The sequence below is a fragment of the Acanthaster planci genome, linkage group LG20 (genome assembly GCF_054643075.1).
Source record: "Acanthaster planci isolate LZ-2023a linkage group LG20, COTS_SCS, whole genome shotgun sequence".
NCBI classification, from domain to species: domain Eukaryota; kingdom Metazoa; phylum Echinodermata; class Asteroidea; order Valvatida; family Acanthasteridae; genus Acanthaster; species Acanthaster planci.
Window position 1 is genome coordinate 849,163 of NC_141796.1, and position 26,593 is coordinate 875,755.

The 26,593-nt window shown below is 42.5% G+C and overlaps 3 protein-coding genes across 5 annotated transcripts; all 3 read left to right on the plus strand.

Moving 5' to 3' along the window:
- The first annotated feature begins 103 nt into the window (after positions 1-103).
- LOC147795810 (lactadherin-like) lies at positions 104-9,472 on the plus strand. 3 transcript variants are annotated; one of them, XM_087130459.1, is made up of 5 exons: positions 104-3,193; positions 3,528-3,680; positions 5,053-5,230; positions 6,255-6,426; positions 7,167-9,472. In XM_087130459.1, exons 1-5 carry the CDS (start codon positions 3,154-3,156, stop codon positions 7,311-7,313), a joined length of 690 nt encoding a protein of 229 aa, XP_086986585.1. In that variant the 5' UTR covers positions 104-3,153; the 3' UTR covers positions 7,314-9,472. The 3 variants fall into 3 exon arrangements, with proteins under 3 accessions (XP_086986585.1, XP_086986584.1, XP_086986586.1); XM_087130458.1 differs by having other exon boundaries at positions 104-1,573; XM_087130460.1 differs by having other exon boundaries at positions 104-519.
- A 60-nt stretch (positions 9,473-9,532) lies between these two features.
- LOC147795811 (retinoschisin-like) lies at positions 9,533-16,063 on the plus strand. Its single transcript, XM_087130850.1, has 4 exons — positions 9,533-11,264; positions 12,089-12,254; positions 13,035-13,206; positions 15,098-16,063. The coding sequence occupies exons 1-4, from the start codon at positions 10,940-10,942 to the stop codon at positions 15,242-15,244; spliced, it is 810 nt and encodes a 269-aa protein (XP_086986976.1). The 5' UTR covers positions 9,533-10,939; the 3' UTR covers positions 15,245-16,063.
- Positions 16,064-18,089: 2,026 nt separating this feature from the next.
- Positions 18,090-25,358, plus strand: LOC110975570 (lactadherin-like). The gene is made up of 5 exons (XM_087130885.1): positions 18,090-18,212; positions 19,358-19,507; positions 20,955-21,123; positions 23,606-23,777; positions 24,392-25,358. Exons 1-5 carry the CDS (start codon positions 18,167-18,169, stop codon positions 24,536-24,538), a joined length of 684 nt encoding a protein of 227 aa, XP_086987011.1. The 5' UTR covers positions 18,090-18,166; the 3' UTR covers positions 24,539-25,358.
- The last annotated feature ends 1,235 nt before the right edge of the window (positions 25,359-26,593 follow it).

Here is a 26,593-nt window from a genome sequence, read left to right on the forward strand (position 1 = left end):
CGGAACCAGGAGAGGGCGCGATTTTTTTCTATTAGTCTGGTTATAGTTGAGCTCTGAAGACAAAAGACACTGCTTTCGATGTCACTGCTTCCAATTTATTTGTTCAGATAAAATCGGAGAAAACATATTTTCCTTGGAGGTGCTTTTTGAACACCTTGGCGCGCTTTCTGAGCTGCCTTTTGACCTGACTTATTTGAGTAGTATATTTTTTTGGCGGCAGTTGCAAGATGAGGGCGCTCTTCGATATTAACCAGTTTCTTTATGTTACCATTAATCCCGGGAAGCATGCTTTTTATTACGCGACTGTCTGGGGGTGCACCATGTACTTTACAGTTAAAAAATGGGCTTGTTGCCAGTCTTGAGAGACTAGTTTCCAAGCCTCTCTTTTAAGCTTCCACTGTTGAAATGTCGGACTTAAACAATTTTAGCGCCACCGTGACGATTATAGGCGTAGTCTTTATTCAAGTCGTGTTTCCTCAGCGTCTCGTGTAAAACAAGATTTCACTCCCAGGCCAAAAGGTAGGTAAACTGAGGCTGGTTGCAGTGGGTTGAGCATCTGTGGGCCCAAGCAAGAAGTTGATGTCCCCTTGACCTTTGACGTATTACGCTTGAACAAAATGATAATTGATTGTAGCGGAAAAGTGCCATTTTTCTGTCTGGATTATCGATTTTTATTTGTTAGTTTTGATTGCATATATATTGGCCAGGTAGCTGTCTCCAAGTCGATTGTAAAAAGCGTGAAAGTTCTCGACCCATGTACATGTAATTCGCTTCAAATCTATTCAGGCGAAACGACGAAAAAGTGGGGAGTCGTTTCTCAGTCCGACTTAAACCACACCCCTCTCTCCACCATTGTCCATATTGTACCAGAGAACAAAAGGTGCTACTAATACCTTGAGCCGCAAGATGAATTCTATCCAATTTCCAGCGTGGGCTAGCTATATACCCAGCAAGAAATGAGACCGAGGGGTACCCCCCCAACATGTCCAATCCCTATACACATTCCAGACTATTGTTACTTAACACCCCCCCCGATGTCTGAAAGGAATTCCCCAGATTCCTGCGAGACAATGACCAATACAAAGCAGGGGGGTTCTCTCCGTCTCATGCCTTGCTGCGTATGGCTAGCTATGTACATCTACATGTACACAAAAGCTTTAGGCTCCTGGCCCAAGCCGTGGTCAACAGTTCGGCTGGGTACGCGACTATTTGTTCTCATTTACATGAACGGTACAAACTGCTTGCATTTAAGTCAAGTACAGACATGTACCGTCTTCATTTCCTCACAAGTCCAAATGGGTTTATGTGATACGTTAGCCGTGGGGAATATGCCAGATTCAAGTTCTCAAAATCTATCGACGTAACTGTACGCAGTTAGGGAAATTTTACAATTAACAACTATCAGGTTTGTCGAGTGGCCAATTTGGGATCCACGGCCCACTGTCTCTTCAAATGAAGACCACGTTAAAAACATTGCAATTAAAATGCGTATTCGTCGAAATACGTATCAGTCGCCGTAGGAAATTATTTCGTGTGGAAAATACTTCAGTTGGGATCATCCGGGAGGTATCAGGTAAGTTTCTAAGGGATTAATCTCAGATCTGTAAAGTTATAACATCGATGACGGTGCAGTCGCTGTGTCCCTTATCACCATCTATTGTCATGTCTGATTGGTTTTTCCAGTAAGTGGCCAAATAAGGTCGAGAGTATCCATTTTGTCGGTTAGCGATGCGACTGCAAAGCTTGCGTTTCCTGGTCGTAACGTTTGTGAACCAGCGATGCGCACTTACTGCCAAAGGAGCGTAGCTTGGGGCTGCGCATAATCAGAGAGAGAGAAGCCCCAACATCAGCAGGGCCAATTTTATGGAGCTTTAAGCACATAATTTGCTTAAGCGTCAAAAATCCTAGGTTGATAAATCAGGTTACCAGCCAAAACTCCATGTGATGTATCTTGTTTAGGAATGGTATTCACCTGTCGTTTGGCTAGCATGACAATCACGTTGATTTTGAGCTAGTAACCGTTGTTTTTTAAGCAAGGTTTTTTGCGCTTAAGCGAAGTTTGTGCTTAAGCAGCTCTATGAAATTGGCCGACTTTGGAACCAAAACAGCTGTTCATTATTGTGTCCAGTACTATACAACACGCAGCTATTGGATGCTGATTGTCCATAATCTGACGCTTGATCCACCATTTTGGTTCCAACAATAGAGACACTCATGTCGCAACTCTCTCTATAAACAGCTCTGTAGAACAGTGGTAAACAGCGCTCCACACCACGCAAAGTTTTGTCATTTAACAAGGACTTATGATTATTATAACGTACCATATTAATTCGAGTGAACGAAATATTATGCCGAGACAACGAAATATATTTGAGGGAACAAAAAAAAATAATAAAAAAGGCAACGAAAAAGGAGAAATGTAAGTCCCCCTATGGGCTCACTACAACCCCTTTCACTTGATATATATGTGTACATGTAGAAAAATCGTCGTGTGTATATCTATAGTGAATGAGGCGTATTTCACGTGATTGGCTATCCAGTGTTTTCTGTTCCGTACCGATTCGCTTCATACTTAGGTGAGATATCGAGCTGATCGGAGTTCAGTTGATGTAAGCATGAAAAAAAAAATACCGAGACTGGTGATGCATTATGCCAAAAGTTCAATCGAATTTTCAGGTGAAACTTTGACCGATTTGTTGAGGTCATACCATCCTTCTTTTTTAATATAATGGTGAGATATTCGGAAAAAAGAAACAAAAAGGCGTATCTCTTGTGGGCATAATATATACTTGGCCTCCATTCGAAAATTATACAATTTATTATTAAGAGAAAAACGGGATAAAACTCGCTTCGCTTCACTGGAAAACCAATTAAAATTTATAGAAGGAGACTTGACAATGAGGAGTCGGTTTAATGGATGCTTTCGATGGTGTATATTCGCAAAGTTACTCTATGATTAATTAGCACTTACCCAATCAGACGCGAAGATTCGCGCCCCATTTTTCGAGCTCAATCTCTGTGCTGATTGGCTGTTAATGACGTCAGCCCGTTGAGCTGCCTACGCAGAGGAGGTTTATTGGTTTGAGTGTCGGTGACAAATACGAGCAGGCTTAACTGATCCACGCTCGAAATTCAGTCTCCGCATCTGAGAAAATGGACAGAGCTGCACCTATGATTGTGATCACACTGACAGGTAAGCCACTTTCCTTCCATGTCCAAGTGATGACGTCTCATTACATTTTGCGGAGAATCTTAGGCCGACAGTTGGTTAAAGTAATCACCTTATGGGGTTTATATAGGTTGGCCAGCTTTTAGTTTTGCAGAAGCATTTGAATTAAGAAACGATTCATTTGCCGTTTTCGCCGTATTAAAGTGACTTCTTTTCAGCAACATCATTAATGTAACACATTAATGTAACACATTAAGTGTTACATTAACACTTCACTTAAGAGTTCTCAGTTGAGTCACGTTTTTCGCACGGTGGTCATTGTTATTCAAGATCATCATTATTTGTCTTTGATTCCAAGTGTTATTGAGTGGTGTGGAGAGCAGAGCGAGGACATGTTACTTCGGTCCCCCTGCACCGAAACCTGATCCTGATAACCCGGATCACTGGATGAAGCAAGTCATGCGAGAGATACGAGAGCGTTGCCCAGGAAAGAAGGGATGCAGCACGGCTGGTAAGTTACTCGAGCGTCCGATAAAATTCAATTTTTGCATGAATGCGAGAGTCTTTTTCTATGATAAAAAATGTAACAACTCATGAGGTTGAACAAGCAGAAGAATACGACAGGGACCTAATTTGTATATTTCAGTGAATTTTCCAACTTTAAAGCCTATTCTTTGTACAAATGTCTCCTTGACGTGTCAAGTGACACAATTTTGGATGATGATAAATCCAAGATGACGCCTTCGTTAGCGTGTGGTCTTGACTTAAGGCGCGAGCAAATTCTGAAAACACCCCATTGTGAGAGAGGCATCTGATAAACACACACATAAAGCTCGCGTTGTATTTAGAATGTATTGGGTTCAATGCTAAACCCACAATTTTTGTGCCAGTTTACCCGCCCTGAGCTGAAGTGCACCCTCACCGGCGAAAGAAAGACAGACGGTGCTAAGTTTTCCAACCGTGTTTGCAGACGCGTTTGGTGTGCACCCGAAGACCACATTCGTCGCACGTACTCAGCATGCTCCGCGTCAAAGGCGCACAAACTTGCGCGCCCATGCGGTGAATGCGACTGTCAATTTCATTTCAAAGTACGCCCTCTTTTGCTCCTGCTCTGAGCGGATACACTGAGTGCGGAGACTAAGAAACGTTTTGTGTTCTTGAGATGTGCCGTGTTTACAAATCTAAACTTTTATCACTTAGTTCTGTAATGAAGCATTTAAAATGTTATGATTGTATTTCGAAACAAAATTATGAATAAGATTTTCTCTTTCGGGGCGGAGACACATTTCCTATTAAGGGGGTGGATATTACTTCACGATCCGGTTCGTAAGTGACTTTGTCATACATGCTCACGCACCACGAATTATACGCTCCCATTAGATGAACAAGGAAATTACGCGTTAACTTACGGCCCCATGGTTCCATGTAACTCTATGTGCAGTGGGCGTGGTTTAAAACTGTGACGTCACACTTACGAACTGGATACAGCATTTTGCATTTAAATTTCTAATCATTTAATCACCTCACGTCATTAATATTTCTGACCTCAGTAGGATGCCAGGTCTTCCCCTTCAAGATGGCCACAAGTTGAACCTTTCATCCATGCCCATATTTTATTACATCAAATACTTCAATACGCGATGAATACGTATACTTCAAATACTTCCCCATTTGGAGTAAAATCCCAAGAAATTATAATGTGAAATTCTTGTCCGGTACCGCTCACGTACCCACGAGAACCTACCTCCTTCTCTTCCTGGATCCCACAAAGCACCATAAACAAAGTGGCTGCACTGCCTTAGGATTCGCACTGCGTTTAAATTTAGATTCACGTTTGAATGTATGGCAAAGCTTGTCTTTCGCTTTTCCCTGTTTGCCTGTAGACAAAGGACATACGGAGCCAGGACCCACGACAGTCAAGTGTGCGACCCCGGGGTCGTTGGGAATGGAGGACGGGACCATCTCTGATCACCAGATCTCGGCGTCGAGTAGTCACTCCTCGGGTTGCTGCTCTGCCTGGGTGGCACGCCTCAACGGCGAGAGCCGATGGAAACCCGATAGGTAGGCATCAAAATGGAGACAACTCACTCAGCAGGCCCCTCTCGCGCCCACACACCCTGCTCCCTCTCTTGGTCATGCTCTGGGCGAATAGACCTATATCTGTCCTGATGACGCCATACTTTGTGTACGTGTCTGCTAATGATGGTGCTTGGTGGACTGTGGGCCCTCACTGGCTCCATGGGAACATGCACATGTAAACAAAGATTGACGTCATCAGTACGTAGGCTACCTTGGCACCCGATCCAACTACCCACCGCTACTTAAAAGCGAGGCCTGTGCAGCAAAATATCCTGCAAGAACTGTGATGCTAATATATTTTCGTATGATGCAATACAAAGCAAACTTACAAGTGAGGCTAGTCAGCGTCACGAAAATGTGTAAACAGAATGCTCAAACAAGCCTCACTTATAAGTTTGCCTACTGCATTGCATCATACGATAATATATTAGCACCACAGTTAGAGCGTGGCTATTTTGCTGCACAGGCCTCGCTTAGCGGTGGGTAGTCGGATCCGGTGCACCTTGAAATCCATAACATACTGACGTCATGCTTTGATAACAATGTGCGTTTTCCTATGTGGTGGTGAGGTGACGCACAATCCATCGACCAATCCGTAGGGAATATACACGTAGATCAGAGAAATATGGAAGGGCTGCGTAGCACCGTGATCTGAATATCGACAAGAATTTATAATATCAAATCAGTGCTCTGAAATATGTGATTGCCGAGCTTTCGGTAACTGAATACCTTCTTCAGGGCAAGCAGATTCAGTTAAGCTCGGAAATCACATATTTCAGAGCACTGATTTGATATTATATTCCTGGGAATATACACGTGATTTAAGCGTGACGTCATAGTGTCTTGCGTCTACTGAGGGCCAGAGTTTGGTCAACAGAATTGTGATGATGACAGCACCCATGACACCAAAACCCACCGACAGAAAACGATTTCATTGTTCATTATATAAAAATGTTCTTTTTGTTGTTCCCAATCCCTATTCACCCCCAATGCCTATTTACTATAGTGGCGACGACAATCCCTGGATCGAGGTTGACCTCCGTGAGAGTACAGTTATCTCTGGCCTCATTACACAAGGAGGCGCCGGCGGTGGTCACGTGACTAAGTACAAGGTTGCGTATCAGAGCGAGCACTCATCTGCCCGGGTATATGTGACAAATGGAGACGGAACCATAAAGGTAAAAAACAGCAATGTTGATCCTTGTAGTCTTAGATTCTTATTTGGTTAAGCCCTTTTATATTTCTTTTCTTGTTTCTAGCTCCCGCAGCCTTTTGGTTCGTTTGTAAGATGTATACGTTTGATACCATAAACGCTATTTTGTAAGGAAATAATAAGACTTTTGCGAGTTAACTTTGACCCAAATCTGGTCCACTGAGTTCTTTAAATTACAAACATAATGATGAAACATTTAAATACTGGCCTTATAGCTCCAGGTGAGCTCAACGCCGTCTGAAGTCTTGTCGGAAGCGAAGGTTCATGAACGGTTTGATCAGTGGGTGGTTTTAGGAAATTTTATGCACGTATATGCACGTATATGCACTTTGGAGGCATGTGGCCTAGTGGTTAGGGTTTGTAGCCTCTGATGATGGGGTCAGGGGTTCGAATCCAGCTGGTGGCAGCATGTTGTGATCCTGGGCAAGTCACTTTACATCCACGTGACTCTCTCCACCTAGAAGTAAATGGGTACCTGTGAGGGCAGGCACGGTTATGTTTAGCCGTTTGCGCCAAAATTGTAGCACTGGGCTAGTATACCCCCCAGGGAGCTGAGATGGTTTCAGGAATGCTCAGATGATGTATGAGCCCAATGTACAGGAAGAATAATGGCGCTCATAAACGTTGTGGAAAGCACATTACAAATGTTGTAATTATTATTGTAATTAAAATGAATGTTCACTCTGATTTGTCTTTTTATTTCAGGTGTTCTACGGCAATACTGACGGCAACACCTTAGTCACCAACCAGTTTGATGAGAGCGTAGTGGCCACGACAGTGCGCATTGAACCGACTGCGTGGAGCGGTGGACTTCGTCTGCGAGTAGAATTGCTCGGATGTCGTCTGAGTTAATTCAAGAGCAGAGTGTCGGCGCTCACGGCATTTCATGACATGTTTTGGTACACCGCAGGGGCAAATAAATAAAAATTATCAAGAGATAATCCCACTTACACAAAACCATTGAGCGATGTCACTTCCACCGAGAATAATCTGGCCTGCACTAAAAGGTGTTTTTATTGGCATCGCTGCCAATTGAAAATGATTCACCTCAGGCCCTGAGTGGACCACTTACTGACTACAACATTTCATGAATATTTATATTCCAGTGGATCTACACCAATCAGTGGTCAGCAGTCACGAAGTCCCACTGGTGACTTGGAAAAGCTGCAATATCACAAGGATGAAAAACTACGGAATAAAATCAACCATATTTAGTCTTTTCAATTGGAGAGTCTGGTTTCTGATGGAAAAAACGTTTTACTCATTTTGCACCAAATATTATTTGGCCAACTCTTGATTCATCATCAAATTTAGGATTGCAAGAGGTTATTGATTTTGTTTTTAGATATTGTTGTTAGGGTGTTTGTATTTTGCAAAACCTGAAAACGATTGCAAGCTGTACAAGCGGAGCTAATGAACTTTTGGGGCGCCCAGAAATCCGACAAAGTAAAACCGAAGTTTTTGCCAGAAGAAAATTGACTTTTACACATCTGGTTTTGCGTTAAAAAAATATTAGACCATCCTATTAAGGCCAAATCCTGACAGAGATGAAGTTTCCACTCTTTGGTGTAAAGTAAAAGAAAAAAGGTGGACGAAATGATGGGACTGGGCTTTGGCTAATTTAAAACAGGTTAATGTTGTCGAAAAAGCAATTACAGAACAAGTCCAGACAGGAAGTCGGAATTCAATAGCTGTGATCTTTTGTGTTGGTTCCAGCAGTTTCTGCATTATTGATAACTGCTCATTTTCGCATCAGCCAGGAACCAAATGAAAAATACGGGGGATTGAATTATTTGACAGGTACCGCCATTAAGTCCGTGAACGAAGTCTATGAATAATCCTGATGCATTTGTAGCGGTCCATCCTTGTTGTTATCACTCGGGGGTGATTCGTTCCCCCGTGGGGGGGAGGATATGGAGGGAAGCATGAACGAGTCTTGACCCTGGTTTCACTTGATTGGTCTTATTCTATTCTGGTTTATTCCTCATTCCGGCAAAGTTGTCAGGGAACTGACAAAAGGAAAACGGTGAAATCGAGAAAAAAGAACCCACGCACAATACTGGCGATTCACAATAGTGCGCTTCCAAGAGTTTGCAACGCCCCGCGTTGGCCAATCAAAATGCGCGAAATCTGTCGATCCCGGCAAACGCGCTTGCGAACTCTTGGAGGTGCACTATTGGGTGCGTTCGATTAGCTTCCCTGAATACACCAGTGTTACACACAAGGGAAGCCTCGAAATGAGGCTAATTGAACGCTGCAGTGAACTCGCCAAGGCGTTCTGGGAAAAAGGTCAAGTTCCCGCCACGTTGCATCATGCACGTCCATGCACGAACAGTCCATCCTTGACGCCATTACACTCGGGCAGACTCCAGAGACCCGCTAGCGCTCGCCAGCCGGGGTAGTAGTGGCTGACACCAGGGCAGGCACGAGGATCACGTGATGGCTTAACGAACGCTCTCCTGCAAGTTTGACTTACACGTGTAAGCTAATCGAACGCACCCATAGTGAATCGCCCGTATTGAAATTAAAAGAATGTGTACATTTTACCCATAGGACAATTAACGCTATTGTGTCAGTCTTTTTATACGTAATGTTACGTGCGTATACAGGCTTTCATTTTTGACAAAGTCGTGTGTCGATACTCCATTAATTAAACGTGACAATTATTGCCTAATATTCTCACCTTAACCACTTAAGACGGAAATGTGTCTTATTCCCGGCCGAAAACAGCATAAGACCAGGAGCCACCTATATTTAAGCCCAAACATCTTGTCAGAAGTACTGTTCAAAGTCAGTAAGCATGACGGCGTGGTCCGAAGGTCTCCACGACAAAAGCAAAGCGTTTGTGCTTGTGTACATAGGCCTCGAAAAATCTATGACGTCAGAACCATGACATCATTTAGATATATTATGTTAATGAACTTGGTGTAATTTTACAGATGAAGCGAGATATGGGGCGGGGAGAGCCCCCCGCCTTTGTGTTGGTCATGGTTTGATCGGAATCTCAGGAATTTTTTACAGACTTGGGGGGGGGGGGGGTACAGGGATTTTACATGTGGGGGGTACCTCTTCGTCCCATATCTTGCTGGGTATATAATTTTAGGTGGTCTCCAGATCTAGACACATCTTTGCAGAGGGCAAAGGACCTTCTGCCGGAAACCTTTTCCGAGGAAACCAATACACTTCAAATTGGCCTCCGAAATTGTCACGTTATGGCGGCAGTGAGAGCCAAGGAAGGGGTGTAACGGGGGGGAGCTATGAGGATTCTATTACATTTAAGAGTGAAGGCATTATATGCCCTCAATGGACGATGTTATGATGGACAGAGCCATTTTGTTTTCTGCAATTGTCTTTGAACAGCTGCTTGATTGTGACTGGTGCGATCAGTTAAAGGAAAAGTGCACCAGGGAACCTCCTTAATGCCCCCCCCCCGAAAAAGACGTGGATCTGGGTCCCCCTGTAGTGAAGGCTTACCCACTTCTATTAGAGAATCCTGGTAAATTCAGGGACACTGTTTGGTGTACGCTGAAAGCTACTACATGTATTCCGCTTTCAGTGAATAAAACAGCGAACAATGAGGGGATCAATCATTTATGCTGAAAACCCAATTACCCCAAAAAGCGGGCAAAAACAATGTTTTTTGTGCCCGTATCCGCAGCTACTGCATTATAAATGACGAAAATTCATGCTATTATCATCTAGGACGCAACAATAGATAGCATTATTCTTTCAGGCCTTGCTCGTGTGAGCTACAATTTATTGATAAGGGATTGTTGGGCCCAAACTCGTTTCTTTTCATAAAAAACCAACTGCCTTTTTGGCAGGAAGGCGAGCCAGAGAGCAGGCAGTAAATGATTATCTTCATTTGTATGTTTTTCAGTTATTAATGAAGCCACTGCATGCATCGGCAAAGAGTCAAGATAATGGCCGCTCACTTTAGGCAGTGTGTGACTCTCAGCTGTACAGCAGTAGCTTGACCTTCCTACATTGCATGTGTTCTAGAGATGGTTGTCTCCATACAGGCTACCTGCAGTTCTCATTCGGCTCATTTTTTTTTAAAGAACAGAACGCTTCATTGAAAAAAGGCCATGTAGAAAATCACAGGGTGATTTTTTTTAGCACTGAAAGGCTGATACACCACGTGACCTGAACCTTTTAAAATATTGTGCGATGATACAGGATGTCATGCTTAGAAACATTTCGACGCCGTTTCATATGATACGCTACCAGTAGCTCCAGTCACGTGATGCATCTGCGCAAGTGTGCTCATGTTAGTGGACAGATTCACGATTGCGCCTTGACGCCCACAGGCACATCGAACGGATGGAGTAGCATTAGAAGCTATGCTTAGTTGGAATCAGATGTTCACGTACGTGTATATGGTACGCTTTGGGAAGTCTTTTCGCAGTTAAACCTATAACTGTTTTGTTGTAGTTACTGCATCACTGGCGATATTTTCGCATTGTCGTAATCCAACAATGGGAGTACCATACACTTTTCTGTTCTCCATTGCCGGTGTGTTCATTGGGAGTGGCATTTTTCAGACAAGTTCAGTATTGACTGGGCAGGTCCCGCAGATAATATCTCATACCTTCGACAAGCTTGATATCAGCTCTCCCCAGCACAGAGTTATCGCATCGTCAGTGCGTGCATCCAAGATGCGGTGTGCCGCCGATTGCGCGGCAGCAGCCGATTGTATACAATTCTGCTACGAGCCGACGACCAGACTTTGCCTGCTTGAAGGCGCCGCTGATACCTCCGAAAACCCAGGGGACGCTGGAACTTGCTATAAGAAGACTTCAAGTGGGTTTACCGTGTTGTATCAGGATCCAGATTGTTTTTTATTCACCAATAAATTTATTATTTCACGTACATGTAATTAAATTGCCAGGCAGGTCATTTTTGACAAACTGCTTGTTTTTGAGTTGTAGGAGAAGTTTATTTTAAAACTGCACTGCAACAGAATCACTGTTTCTTAGTCACTGCTTCTTATCATTTTCAGCGTGTCTGGAGCATTCTGGCTGGCGTCTAGCAGACAGTTTACTGACCTTCAATGAATTAAGGCCAAGCCCGGCCCCTTTGGAATCTGACCATGTGAAAAAAAATTGCGAGTAACCAAAATGACACACACAGGCTTGCCTGAGAAGGTTTCCGTCCCTTTTATTCAGAAAGCTAGCGGGAGAATGTGATTTATGAGTCCTTTGTAATAATAAATATGATTTGGCCATATTTTGGACAATATGCTGCACAGTTGGAAAACATGACACACTGCCACCACGAAGAATCTTACCGAATAATTTAACGTTGAAATCTTTGTAAGATTTCTGATACTTTTCATTTGAATCTGCTCGGAACAAGCCTCCATAGTGCAATTTTCTCTTTTGAAACGAAAGCGATTTCCCCTCCTTTTTATGAATTTTGCATTCGAAAATTCAAATTCGAAAAAAAACATTCAATATTCTTCAATCGATCGAACATTCGGCACAGCACTATTTCCTTTCCGTTCTTTAACTAGTGAAGTTCAATTCTGACCAAAGCCGTCTCCCTTGCTAAGAAAATTGCGTCGCCTGTTAGTTCAGCTGTGATAATTACAAAATGGAGTGCCTGGTCTCCTTATTTGAACACAGAGGAAGGATCCGCAGAGCCTGGGCCCGCGGCAGCTGAATGTGCGACCCCAGTGCCGTTAGGGATGCAGGACGGGACCATCAGCGATGAAAACATTACCGCATCCAGTGGGAAAGACACTGCCAAGAATGCACGACTCAACGGCAGTGACGCATGGCTTCACGGGAAGTGAGTATGAAAGAAAGCATGACATCCAATAGGCCCATCCACATCCCCATACACACTGCACCACAAGGTGCTGGGTGAACGAGAAATGGGTTTGTAAACAACAACAAAGATGCAACAATTACTGTGAAAGAAAAGAACTTTAAAATAGCTTTTTCCCAACAAGCACAATTCCTCATGGACTCAATTTCGAAACAAGCCGTTCTCAAGATGGCCTTTGTCAGCGGCTGCAACTATTCTACGTGAATGTGAGCTGATGGCAGAAAGCGGTAGCCACAGCCAAAAATGCAGCCTCAAAACACCTGTACATGCGACCCTCTAATAACTGGGTGCAGATTTCAGTCTACAATCGAGGTGTGATGGTGAATTCTCTTTCACAGTCCCACTGACATCAGATAATTAAAGAGGCAGAGGGCAAAACGTTTTACCCCAAGCGTCGCCATAATTTACTTTGCAAATTATATGTATTTATATATCTTCGTATTCTTATGCATAATTATTTCAAAATGTCAAAGCCCCTTGCCAACAGTTCCACAAGATATTTTATATTGAACAAATTCTAATAAAAAAATCATGGAGGACTCATAATTTGCCTGTCAGAACAAGGAACAGAGTTTTACACCCTAATCTCCCTTTGACCACGCCTTGCAGAATTCTGCCTCAAAACAGTTTCGGTAGTAATTGTGATTTTTGCCAATCTCTCAACTTGCTATAGCAAGTTCGTTCGCGGAGTGTCATTTCATTACTTTGTTCCTTATCCCCCCATTCATTCGGTCACAATAGCGAAGCCAATCCATGGATCGAGGTGGATCTTGGTGAAAAGACAGTGGTGTCTGGCGTCATCACACAGGGAAATCCCAATGACGATTGGCGGGTGATGATGTACCAGGTGTCATACCAGAAGCAGCACTCATCTGACCGTCTGCACGTGACCGATGGAAACGGAAACATCACGGTAGGCATGCTTACAGTTTGTCACATTCCCCGGTTTCCCACCCAGAAATATGACCTTGAGTGGTAGTCTACCACTCGGTAGGACAGGATATAACAGATTTATCTTCCAAAGTGTAAGTTATGCGCATTTATTTGCACATCGAAGGATCCTTCTTCACTGTTGCAAATAATTTACGAACTTCGTTCTTTTGATTTGTTTCCAATACGTTTAAAAGTCCTTCTAAGCTTGATTCACTTCTTCAGGTCCATAATACCTTATACATGTATCTCTCAACTTTATACAACTTGTCAAGTTTTTTCTGACGATACCGTGGGCGTCCGCTTCAGCCAGGCAGCCTGCCTCGGTATTGGTTGTGGCGTCTCCGGGCCTCTATCACGGTGTTCTGGCCAACGGGGTAATACTGGCTCTCCTTGAGTGTGCCGCTAACCCTTACCCGACTAGCTCCCGTTACTCCGTCTCTCACGGAGGAACCCTATTGTGAATAATTATGGGTGTTCGCCCACATTTAATATCAACACAAAAATCACTCATGAAATTAGGTAAATTATTTTACAATGACATAAATCTGAGTTTTGTATGATATCCTCCGATTGGTTCTATACTTTCTACAATGGTATTTCCAAACATATGACATACCGGTAACCCATATGTCCCAGAACGATAAAATTGTCCAATTATAAAACTTACAGGTCTTGACGATGCTGGTTTCTGGCAAATCTTCAAGCTCTCGAGAATTTCAAGCCGAGCTCTCAGTAGCTCAACCGTTTCTGTGCTATTTAAAGCATTCACTAAGCTCTCATTAGCTGGCAAGTCTAACTCTTAAGTTGTGGCTGGCAAGATTCGCCCTCTCCTCGTATAGGTCTCTAGCTTGCAAGTGACCAGAGAGTCTCCTTAATTTTATCGACGCCAGAACCGGGAAGGAAAAACCCGCGAAAAGTCCCATGACTGGGTAATCTATTGTTTTCTCCACCCTAGTGCCCTTTAAGAAAAGATATTTATCGGCCCAAAATTGTTTAACCAATCGTATGCTGTATTCCTCTGCGTGAAACCCTTGGTAATTCACATAACATTAATAACAGGGCTTGCCAACCCCTGGACGTTCACAGAGACTATAAGTTACTTTCAATACATTCGGCTTATAAAGAGCAATGAAATTACACTTCCAGTACGTTTTGCTTAAAAAGGAATTATACAATCATAAAAACCATACAGACATTATGACAAAACTCAGAAGAGTATATTTCCCAACAATTCACCTTGTGACATAGTTGCGAGAGGTTCGTGGATATCTCGCAGACGTTGTTTCCTGTTTCGTTGCTGCTGGTCCCCGAGAAGCACTTACACGGCTTTGTTACGTAAACGATCAAATGGGCTCTACTGCCTATGTCATAGTCACGAAGGACTGCATTTATTATGTATTTTGGCCCTCCGAATTCGTATTTGTAATCTAATATTTACTGTTGTGGTCCTACTTCCTTGAACTGCCCGGCCCGTTGCACTCTGCAAACCTTCATACCCCTTCAAGCTAGCTACGCTTGTTTGCTCACCAGCTATTCGCTTGCACGGTAGTTTGATATCCTTGCTCAGGATGCAGTGCCAAACCAAAACAAGTAAATATTTGACTCTTGAATTGGTAGATTTCATTTGAGATGGAGTTTCTTCACAGTGTGTAAGTCTTAAATAATACTTTGATTTATGTGGTAAATACTTGGAGGAAACTTTCCACTTTGAGGATATCTGCAGACTTAGGCAATGCACTACGGTTTCACTGTACTGTTATCGCATTTTGCCTATGTGCATGTGTTCTGTACTGGAAATGATCGTCCCCATATGGGGCACCAGTCTTACAATACTGCAGCCCTTACTTTATAATTATTTTGTTTTGTGTCAGGTGTTCATCGGTAACAACGACCGCACAAGCCCGGTCACTAACCTGTTTAATGAGAGTGTGGTGGCCACGACAGTGCGCATTGAGCCGACCAAATGGAATACTTATGCTGATTTGCGATTTGAGCTGCTTGGATGTCGCCTTGATTAATGCGGCTGCATCATGCTTACACATTTCTGATATATGTGGAATTTCACTTGCGGAGAAAAATTGTTTCTACAAAACAAAATTGAGATGACTGTGATTACTAGAGCATATCGTGTTTGATATCTGACAAGCTTCTGACTTTTCCTAAAGGTTGAAATAAATTAATGTCGAAACTACATGTTTATGCGTACACATCTAAATATCTTTGCTGGAAATTATTCGTTTGGACAATACTTTAAGTTGGAATAGATCACCCGTGAGATGTATTGATAGCTAAGCTCCTAACAATCGATGTGTACCCTGAAGTTTTACAGCAATATGATTCCAATGCAGTGCTTAAAGTGAACAGCAGCGGAAGAGTAAGCACCTAATTGTTCATTTGACTCAGATGAGACGTAAGCAAAAACGCTGAGTGAAACTCAGCAAGACTTTGGAACATCAGCGAATCGAAAATTCGGAGAGAGCATCAATCCGTAGAACGTCTAACACGGTGCACGTGACTGTGAAGAGCGGTTACGATTGTGCTCGAGGTCAGTGATGTCACATTGCAAATTCCGTCAGACGATGTTGGATGTTCATTCATTCGCCTACCTCACCCAATGAAAAAAGTATACCTTGTTTGCAATTAAACTGGAATGGCTAAAAATGGATTTTTTTTCTGTAGATCTGTATTATTATTAATCATATATCGGCCATAGCAATCAGAAACGGTCAGTTGATGAGGTATGTCACTAGTGGAGGGTTGTCAACTAGTGACCGATATTTTTGGAAGTTGGAAATAAAAGTAAAATGTTGTAAATACAACGATATTGCTAAAGGAAAGTCAGACTTTGTCCAGTGTGTTTCTTTTGTTGCAATGCTCTTTTTTATACAGCACACACAGCGTGATCAAAGCCCTGCGAAAGTGGCGATCAGTGTACAAATACCGATGACAACTGAGCAACCTTATGCATATTGCGATGCACGTAAGGACAACTGTGAAGAGATAAATGTGCCCGAAAACCAGTTACATGGGTTTGTAAAATTGTTGTCACTTTCGGAAATGTTTGAAACAGGAGTTTCTACCAAATTAATGATAATCACTAAGCGAGTTTGCTTCTACCGAGAATAATTTTTGTTTTGCGTACAGGGAATCGCAAAATGGTTGGCAAACCGTCAAAATTGAACTTGGCCGAAGCTAGCTTACTTACGGTATCCTAGAAGGACCACGTCTATTTTAACTTTTCCGGGTGAGCTTTCATCGTGGTGAGTTATGATCTGCCTGTACAAAATGTGTTTTTTTTATTAGCGTATATCAATTCAAAACGGTTCAGTCGAGCCCCTGACTGCACTGAACAGGGGCGTTTGGAAGACAATTTCTGGGGTGGGGGATGCTGGAGTCAATTTACCGACTTGTAACTTGTTCCAGGGGACCACTACTTCGATATGTCATCGGAAATTGTATCCCCTCATTGCAGTCGTCAAGATCTACCCGTTCCTGGGAGCAGACAATTATGGTAAAATTCGGTTCGTGGTTTGGGTGCAGCAAAGGGTATATGCAGGCGGAATGTCAATTTACATGTTAGTGAATCTATTAAACAATTGAGCAGCGACCGCTGAGGCGAGACCAACCATTCATTTTGACAGAGAAAAAAACGGCAATAAGTCCAGGAGGGAAGCTGGCAAGTAATAACTGTTCTTTTGTGTCTCTTCCTGCATCTACTGTTATAATAAAAAAGATAAGAGCTCATGCCTTAACCTTGCGCAGATCAGAATGGCTACTATGATGATCCCCTCTTTTGTAATTACGTAACTAAAAAAAAATTTCGGCCATATGATATGACAGCGTCCGAGCATTAATGAAGGAACAGAGTGGTGAATTGCAATGGATAAAACATTTTACTGGTGCCGCCAATCACCGTCATTGACTTAATGACTTCCATATATCTGTGTTTAGAATGTTACACGTTCTGCTTTTCAACAGCCAAGCCACAAATGGACTTTTTTTTACCGCCATCGTCGTCCTGAGTGGTTTTTCGAGACTCAAGGCGGCACTGTGTACAAGAAATCCACTCAATCTATTTATAAATGTAGCCGAATATCGTGCTGGGGAAGCGATGTGTAGACGAGTTTTTAGAGTGTATGCGTTGCCAAAAGAACGATATTGCTCTCCCACTGAGGCATGATAATATTTGTACATATATTCGGCCTTCGGTATAACTTCAAATTGTATCATTTTTATCTTCGATGCAAATTCGTGCCACACAGACAACCAAAGTACTTATATAATGTGATCGAAATTAGAAATTCCATCCTTCTGAATGAAGTGGCGTTTCTAAAATAAAGAGTTGTCATTATGATGTCTATCTCTAGATTCTGATCTCATGGCAAACAATAGTTAGCACTAATGTGTGAATATACAATGAATTATTGAGAGATTAATGGGATAAACCTCGATACGCTTCATTAACCTGTCTTTTCTACAAGGAGTACGTTCCAGAAAGGAGTTGGTCGATGGATGCTTTCTTGGTGTATATTCGCGTAGTATACTGCATCGTTTGAAATTAATTAGCATTTCGCTTCACCGATACTTCAGAGTTATTTCGAAATGGCTAGACCACGATATCCTGCCCTAACGACTTTCGGTTTGCATTGTGGTTGAATTATAACAGCACAGCACAAACCTACAACCCGCCAAAAAGAACCGACCACATCTAATTGCCGCGCTTGCCATTGCCCCGCTTATGTTGTAGACCTCAACCAATTAATCAGACATGAATATTCACTCCCTAGTTGCGAGCTCAATATTTGTGCTGATTGGCTGCTGCTGACGTCAGCCTGTTTGGATACACGCACACGGGGTTAGGTTGGTCCGTGGTTTTAGCGTCAATGATAAAATAAGAGCAGAACATTCTGGGTCAGAATTCAGTCTCCACATCTGAGAACATGGACGGAGCTGCACCTTTGATTGTGATAGCGACAACACTAACATGTAAGCCTCTGTTTTTTCAATGTCCAAATCTAATTCATGCATTGAATCTTTAGACAACGGTTAGCTGGAGCAATCACTGGAGATTTTTGTCTTGCATATCTACCTTTTCTATTAATTGAAGGGTTGGGACTAGGAAACGTTTCATAAAATTATACCGTTTTCGAGCCTGAATTTATAATTAACTTCATCCCCCAAAAAGTCCAGCTACATTCAGACTTGACCAATGTTTGTACTCCTGACTCAACTAGTCCAGTTAAATATAAGGAGTAAAGCAAATTGATGTTTAATCTTTAGGAATAGCAAGGGACGAGCCAATGTAATTTCTAGTATAAGAACATGATAAGACTCAGAATATTTCTGGTGTTTGAAGAATGATAGCAGACAAGACTCGGGAAGTCAAATTCAAAAGGCTCACGTTTAGATGAACCAATAATAAAGTCATTACGATGGTATCGATCATAGTAAGGCAAAGTTCCGAAAACACGCAAAAATACAAATTTTTGTGAAATCCACGCGCAGATGTTTAGACTGACATCTGTGAAATTTTTTCAATCCTTTAAAAGCACTTCATATTCAGTCTGCACTGTCTGGATAGTGCTTTATGGCCTGAATCACAAATACTATCGCCGTGCGAAGACTGTAAATCATGTATTTTGACAGCAGAAACATTGTTTGTGTGGTTTAACTGCGCTGTGCGGCTAATTATGTTCTGTGCAGTTTGAATTCCCCATGGATTTGTGGCAGGGTTGTTTTCTGATCACACTGTATAAACAAGCCTGGCAGAAGGTAACACTGCGTCAGTTGCCGAATCATTGAAACATTTCTTATTTATGCAATTAATTTTTCTTCATACATGTAAATTGAACTTACTGAAATATCCCCCAATACAAGTAAAATTAATGATTTTTATCATTGCTTGATCGTAAAGACTAACTTAATGAGGCACCAAAAACAAGTGTGGATATGACAGGGATATATGAAGTCTGTCACATCTTCAAATTGCAGAAAATCTGAAGCAGACTATTTCCCAATTCCCCCAAAGACTGGAAATTGTTTACAGTATTTCAAAAGTCGCTCAATTGAGCCCTACAATGTCACACGGTAGTCATTGCTATTAATGACCATTATTTGTCTTTGATTCCAAGTGTTCTTGAGTGGTGTGGAGGGCACAGCGAGGACTTGTTACTTCGGTCCCCCACCGAAACCTGATCCTGATAACCCGGATCACTGGATGAAGCAAGTCATGCGAGAGATACGAGAGCGTTGCCCGGGAAAGAGGGGACGTAGCCCAGCTGGTGAGTTATCCTTACTTCCGATAACTCGAAAAGTGTCTTTTTTATGACAAGAAATTTAACGACCCAGTGGGTTGGGTTAGAAACACCGATGAACATTTCCGTGTTTAATCGGTATTCCTTTGTTCTTACTTTGCAGACTATATCTTGTGAGCAAAATTCACTTGTAGGTACCTCTTTGTAAAAACGTCTTCAATGTTTTGACATGTCAAGGGACATGGTTTTAAATAATCGGTTGAAAAGAGCCATATTGGCCGGGAGTGTTCATTTTGTTGTTGCCAATGAAATCTTAGGTAAAGTATCACCCCCGGATATAAATAGATCATGACAAAACATGTCAATGGGTCAGAACGAATTCAAACGCCCTAGTGGACCCTGTGTTGAGTTGTACATGCATGCAGGCTGTTAATGGTGACGGTCGCAATGAAAACATACACAGCCGGAAATACCCGAAAATCAACGATGCTATCCGAATTAAGGTAAGAGATTTCATACAGCAACAGCACGTAGCGCAAATGTGCTGATCGACCGATTGCCCTCAACAAAAGGCTTTTGATCTACCCTCGCCTACCCAACGCATACACATCTCTCGCTCAGCACCTGTTACTGCCATATTAGATAATTAGCAATTAAACATTAACAATTGAAAATCGACTTAAACCATTAAGAAACTAAACAGGAATAATAAAACATCAATCTCAATTTCAGAAATTACACGTTTAATGTATAAGTACAAAATATAGATTAAACACCAAAATTGAAACAGGAAAACAGCAATTAACATGCAGCAACACCGTAAGAGCAAACCAGACACAACAGGTGGACCTGGACAAACTTAGAAACAAAAGCCGACAAACAACTAAGAAACAAGAACAAATACAAGCATCTAACAAAGGAAAATAAAACCATCATATGGCACGCAATTGTGGGGAAAAAAATACACACACATTATTACATGCAAAAACAAAGTCAATACAGACAGTGTGCCAACCACATCAAAATGACAAATTCAACTACTTAATTAATGTTCATAACACAGCTATTACTAGTTAATTGAAACTTAACTAATCAAACATAGAAGCAAGGCAAGGTGCAAAACTTGTAATGTTCACAACAACATCCAATAAACATCAAACATCATCAAACAACTGTCGTAAAGCAACGGATCCCCGGGAAAGAATCTCTTCCCGAAGAGTTTAAATCCGATTCTCCGTTTCCCATATGCAGCAAGGTATGAGACGGAGAGAACACCCCCTGCTTTGTGTTGGTCATTGTCTCGCAGGAATCTGGGGAAGTCCTTTCTGACATTTGGGGGGGGTGTGTTAAGTAACAATAATCTGGAATGTGTATAGGGATTGGACAAGTGGGGGGTACCCCTCGGTCTCATTTCTTCTTGGGTATACGTTTTCCCAACCAAGCAACTGCGTGCTGGTTTCTCGTTTGCCCACAGGGCAAGGATACACTGAGCCAGAACCCACAAGAGTCCATTGTTCTCCTCGGCGGTTAGGAATGGAGGACGGGACTATTTTGGACACAAAAATCACGGCATCGAGTTACCACGGAGACCACTATCCATGGGCTGCACGCCTCAACGGCCCTGGCACATGGTCACCTGTGGAGTACGTATCACCATTGATATATGCGTCACACGTGTCTTCTTTTGTGTTGTAGGAATCTCAGGAATTCGTTTTAGATCTTACGGGGTGGCGCATACGATGTGGCGTAACTACGGGGGGGGGGCACGGGGAGAAAACGACCCATCAAATGCCTGTGCTCCCCCAGGATATTAAGCCCTAGTTATGCCTCCGAGCATTGGAATGATTGGGGTGCATGCTGGTTCCTGATTTGAAAAGTGGGGGAATAGAGGTAGAGCCGTGTAGGGTACGTATGAGACTCGCGCTGGACCAAGAGAGGGCGCGATTTCCCTATTAACGCATGAACAGGCTCTCCGAATGGCACTTCGCTGGTTCACAAACGATTCGGAAATACACGAGTTACTGGCGTGTCCGTACTTGCAAAAGCCACATTCCCGACCACAGTGTTTCTCTGCAACCGACGAGGGAGTGCTCAAAGCGAACACCGAGGGGATCAGTGTTTGAGCTGGCTGAGGGAGTGACCAGGAACAACCCGGCCACTCTTAAACCTGATCAAACAAATCAGATTCCTTCTTCCGTTCGTTTTAAAAATTTGCGAAAAGACACTCTTCGTAGTTTTCCCCTAAACCTTTAAAGATAGGAACATATGTAAAAAAATACAACAACACCTTGGTGTATATTACTCTGATGTCATCATGACATCATCAGGTGTCTAAGCAATTCCATCTTCCAAGAGCCGGATTATTTATTTAGTTTATCTCAGAGCCGGGGGGCGGATTTCGTCCCCTTAAGAACTCGGCTGTAGTACGCTTGAATTTTATTAAACTCAGCATGCATGTAAGTAAAGCACTCCTCAGCTTGAAAAAGAAAGTTGGAACTCAATTGGACATACAATAATGGTTTTGGTGTTACGGTAATATGAGTTCAAGGCTGCAATGCGCTTACCAGCCAGTGTGCTTTGAACACTGCAGTGAAAACAGTACACACCTCAGGCTGACCCATCTGGGAAAAATGGGCTCAGTGCAACGATGGCGTGTTTGATTTTCACCAAACTAGGTTTCAAAATGACTACAAAGATTTATTTAAAATGAACTAAGGGATCAACTCCTGAAAAAAAGCACTACAGAGATATGGAAAAAAATCGAGGGGCCGGGGGCGAAATCCATTATATTAATATAGACGGCGCCTCAATATTTTGTAATCAGAGCGAGCGAAATCAGACATAGCCTGTTGCTATGCTGTTGTCAAGTGCAAATCTTGCCCACACGCACTTTGGTAATGAGCGCTGTGTCTACAAACAACAGAGAGACCCAACACTTTTTTTCCTGGGTCGTTGACATAGATAAACCACAGGCTCTACCTTGCCCAGGCGCCGTTAGTGAAAATAATCCCATTGAGACACACGGCGAAGATGTTTATAAACGATTGAATGGCACTTGGCCTGACACCGCCTGAAGTTTTTCTTCCCTGCTCAAGCTACGCCAACCCAGGTCTTTTCAGTATGAAAATAGGTAGGAATAGAAAGGAAGTGATTGCATGTGGCCGGAATTTGGTTTTAAGAAATTGGCAAAACGGTGTCAGCAGAAGACACCATTCCCTCTTCGTTGAGCTTTAAGATCCTCATTTTTAGGCCATTTACGTAAAATCACCTCATCCTTGGTTCCGGTGAAGACCAGAAGTACCTTATTATTTCAAATTAAGAAATAGAAAAGAATTTGCTTTCACGGCTGTCAGTTTACGGCGAGACTGTATTGAGTAAGCCGGCAAACTTAATATTTTGCGCCCTCCAGCGTCCGCTTAAAATTCCAAAATATATTTTCCGTTGATGTCTGCGTTAAAGTTTCACGTTTCATGCAGTCCCTTGAAAATTGGCGAAGTAGCAAAGTGTGGCAGTAAACATACTGGTACTTTTGTCCAATTCTAAGCAGGCGGACATATTAACAGTTCAGAGTATTATTACCGTCCATTGTTTTGAGCAAGGACCGGTATGTCTGCTGCCACCAAGCGTCTCAAAGTCTCCCATTAAAAGACTTTTAATGTTTCAAAAATTAATCCTGAAAAATTCATCTTGCTGGATGTGATCTTGAATTGCGTTTGGATGTGGATTATAAAATTTATCTTATAAAAATCAGTCGACCCGCCGATAATGAACAGAGATAAATCACTAACAACAGAGGTCCGTCAGAATCTGCAGGCCCGTTTTATGTTAGCCTTTGATCAAGGCGCCCTCTTGAGCGACTTGATCAAAGGCTAGTTTTGTGCATAATTTTGGGTTTCTGTAATAGCTCCACTGTGGGGCGCGCGTTCGCGCATTCAAAACTTTGGACTGCTGCCAAAATTTACGCATTTAGGGCTTTGACCCACGACTTTGCAGGAATTTTTTTTTAACCAGTCGAGTCGAAGCCATCAGTGTTATTTTCTGCACCCGCTACGTACCTGTGATTCTGCTCGTGGATCGGTGTCATTTAGTGGTTCTTTTTAGCTCTTTTTTACTCTATGTGCACAGGGCTGTCGGTTCCTGGATCGAGGTGGACCTTGGTGAAACTACAGCAGTGTCTGGCATCATCACGCAGGGAAGTTCGTACGGCAATGTTGTGAAGAAGTACAAGGTGGCGTATTGCCAGACGCACAACTCTCCTGACCGTTTGCACGTGACTGACGCAGATGGAAACGTCAAAGTATGAGATACAACTTTGCTAGCGGCTCGAGAATATCTTGGCCCCTTTGCCATCTGTTTCGTTTTGACCCACCTGACCTTTCTGTTGCCCCACCCAAAGCAGCCTGATTGCTCGGGTTTAACGCCAAGAACTCGCTGACACCCCTTTCGCTCATTTTGTAGAAATAGGGTCTGCACGAAGAGTCAACGGTAGGATTGGATAGGGGAGGGTACATGTACATGTAGGCCATGTTGAGACTCCGTACTATCAAATGAGGTACTTCGATGGAAATCCTACTGTTAGATTTTTTTCATTTCACTCTTACGATGCCCGAAATACCATTTGGCTCCATTTCATTTTCAGGTGGCGTTTCTACACATACAATCTGTATACCTTAGAACTATTGGGTTACATTTATGGAAGACGAACGCAGTTTGTGAAGTCCCTGTTTAGTACTAATGTTGTATAGGAGACACCTGCATATTTATGGTGGCTCTGGGGGGACTGTCGTCAATACTAAAATCGACATTCGCGTGTACAAATCACGAATCTCACTCGACCTTTCCTCAGTATGCGGTGCCTGTCTAACAGTATACGACAAACTTACATGTTCACTTCGCTTTGGTTCGTTTCAGGTGTTCATCGGTAACACCGACAATTCCACCCCGGTCAAGAACCTGTTTGATGAGAGTGTGGTGGCCACAGCAGTGCGCATTGAGCCGACTGAGTGGAATCCTTGGGTAAATCTGCGGTTGGAGTTGCTTGGATGTCACCTTGGTTAATTAATCTAGATGTTCAATATCAGTGCATACACAGTTTCTGATATATGTATTCGTTGAATAAAATTACTGTTAAAAGTTAAGATAACTGAGATGGTATGGAGAAATTGATGAAGAAAACTGACGGGTGTGCGAGTCCTCCCGAAAGTAATAAATCAATATAACCGCGTGTGCCAGGCAAAAGGGCGTAAGGCACACGACAATAATAGTTTCAATATCAATTTCCAATTCAAATCCCACCTTGAATAACTAATAAATAATGAGTATTTGGATGATTTAAAAAATGAAGATTAAGAAAGTCTATATTTTGGAAACAATTGCAGTAGCCTTCGGATGTTTCAGACTGGTCTGGTCACTTTGTGTGCAACTCAGCAATGACTGTATACGCGCAATGTTCTTTGCTCAGAGTAAAACGCATAGAAATCTGATAAACAAACCAAATGTGTGCTTCAAAAGGTAGGTTTAATATGGTACGAATTCTGTGTGTGTTGACTTGTTCACAGCTTGTCATTCACGCGCTAAAATAACACAATCCCAGCTGTAGTGAGGTTGATCATACGCTGTTTTGATGTCAAGTACTAATTTATGTATGTGGGCGACAGGGTGGATGGAGAATGGAGCCCTGACACCCACTGTGGAAATGTGAAGGAGGCACGGATGGTTTGTAGCCACATGACCTTGTGGCCCTTTTAATCTTTTGGTTTCATCGCAACAGTACCTCGTCAGATCTGATACTTTAAATCGTTGCATAATGACGTTTCTGCTGCCTTTGCCAGAGAAATAAAAAACAATAAAGGTTGTTTTAATATTACTTTGGATTAAGGTTGAGGGTTTGCGGATACGCCATGTGGAAAATATCTCTCTTGAGCATGTGTTGTTCTGAATCAATCCTGTGGATTAACATTTTCAACTGCGCTTGTAAGATTTTTACCTTCTCAATAAATGTGCGTTTCCTCATACTATTTGATGTAAAAATAAAAATTACGTAATTAATCTCGGACCCAATCCACAACGAGGGGATTAGAAGGGAAAGGGAAATGAAAGCACATAATCCAAGACCCATGCTGAATGTGATATCAGTGCAAAATTAAAAAAATAAACAAACAATCAAACAAATACTACAAACAAACGCAGAGAGGGTAAACAGCATGGCTGTCAGCGCTCCTGGCCAACCCGGATCCCTTTTTCAGTCATATCCAGTCCAGACAGTTTCAGGAAGCCTTTGGCCCTGCCTATCAACACCTCCCCCACACTGTAAGATCAGGCTACAAATCCCCGCCCAGTCTTTGGCAGACGTTGCCGTCAGTGCCGCGCACGATTGGGTTAGGTGTACTCTCTGGTGTAACGAAATATTAATGGAAAATAGACTTCAAGGTTTAGAGGGGAAAAAATGTGCATTAACGGTGTCTGGAACCATTGTCTTTTTAGGTCCAAAAATCGTCGTAAAAATCATTGCAAGGTCGAATATCAGCAGGTAATAGTCGTGTATGCTACGTACTTACTGCAAGAAAAATGATCGTGACTCTTTGCGTATTTGCAAGGGAAAAAAGAAATTAAAGCTGTTATTGCATTAATTACTTCAAAAGGCGTCACCCACGAGACATTTGGGGATGGAACTTCAGAAATACTGCTCCTCTGTATTGTCAGATCATCACGTGCTTCTTTGGGTGTGAGATTTTTTCTTATACTTTTGGTGTTTTGGATCAATTGCTCCGCGGCTTCCTTACAATTTTGAACACGTGAATTTGCCAGTCGGTAGCCTATTTGGAGATTTCAGTGAGCTCTCTGTTTGCTGTCGTGATTTGGTTACGGCGCCTCATATACCAGGCAAGATATGGGATGGAGGGTTACCCCCTTACCTGTCCAATCCCGATACACACACTCTAGACTATTGTTACCTAACACATGCACCCCAGAAGTCTGTAAAGGATTCCTGAGATTCCGATCAAACATTGATCAACACAAAGTGCCATATCTTGCTTCAAATGGCGCCTCAAGTGGATTCTTTTGTATTCAGCATACTTTTTGGCCTTCCACTCTTGACCGGTTCAACTAATT

What these genes read in the sequence shown, in the direction of transcription:
- LOC147795810 (XM_087130458.1), top strand. Translation starts at nt 1,453, where the DNA reads ATGAAGACCACGTTAAAAACATTGCAATTAAAATGCGTATTCGTCGAA. An exon ending in GATCATCCGGGAGGTATCAG is followed by an intron (nt 1,574 to 3,527) that starts GTAAGTTTCTAA and finishes TTTGATTCCAAG; the next exon opens with TGTTATTGAGTGGTGTGGAG. An exon ending in GAAGGGATGCAGCACGGCTG is followed by an intron (nt 3,681 to 5,052) that starts GTAAGTTACTCG and finishes GTTTGCCTGTAG; the next exon opens with ACAAAGGACATACGGAGCCA.
- LOC147795811 (XM_087130850.1), top strand. Translation starts at nt 10,940, where the DNA reads ATGGGAGTACCATACACTTTTCTGTTCTCCATTGCCGGTGTGTTCATT. An exon ending in GACGCATGGCTTCACGGGAA is followed by an intron (nt 12,255 to 13,034) that starts GTGAGTATGAAA and finishes CGGTCACAATAG; the next exon opens with CGAAGCCAATCCATGGATCG. An exon ending in ATGGAAACGGAAACATCACG is followed by an intron (nt 13,207 to 15,097) that starts GTAGGCATGCTT and finishes GTTTTGTGTCAG; the next exon opens with GTGTTCATCGGTAACAACGA.
- LOC110975570 (XM_087130885.1), top strand. Translation starts at nt 18,167, where the DNA reads ATGGACGGAGCTGCACCTTTGATTGTGATAGCGACAACACTAACAT. An exon ending in GGCACATGGTCACCTGTGGA is followed by an intron (nt 21,124 to 23,605) that starts GTACGTATCACC and finishes CTATGTGCACAG; the next exon opens with GGCTGTCGGTTCCTGGATCG. An exon ending in ACGCAGATGGAAACGTCAAA is followed by an intron (nt 23,778 to 24,391) that starts GTATGAGATACA and finishes GGTTCGTTTCAG; the next exon opens with GTGTTCATCGGTAACACCGA.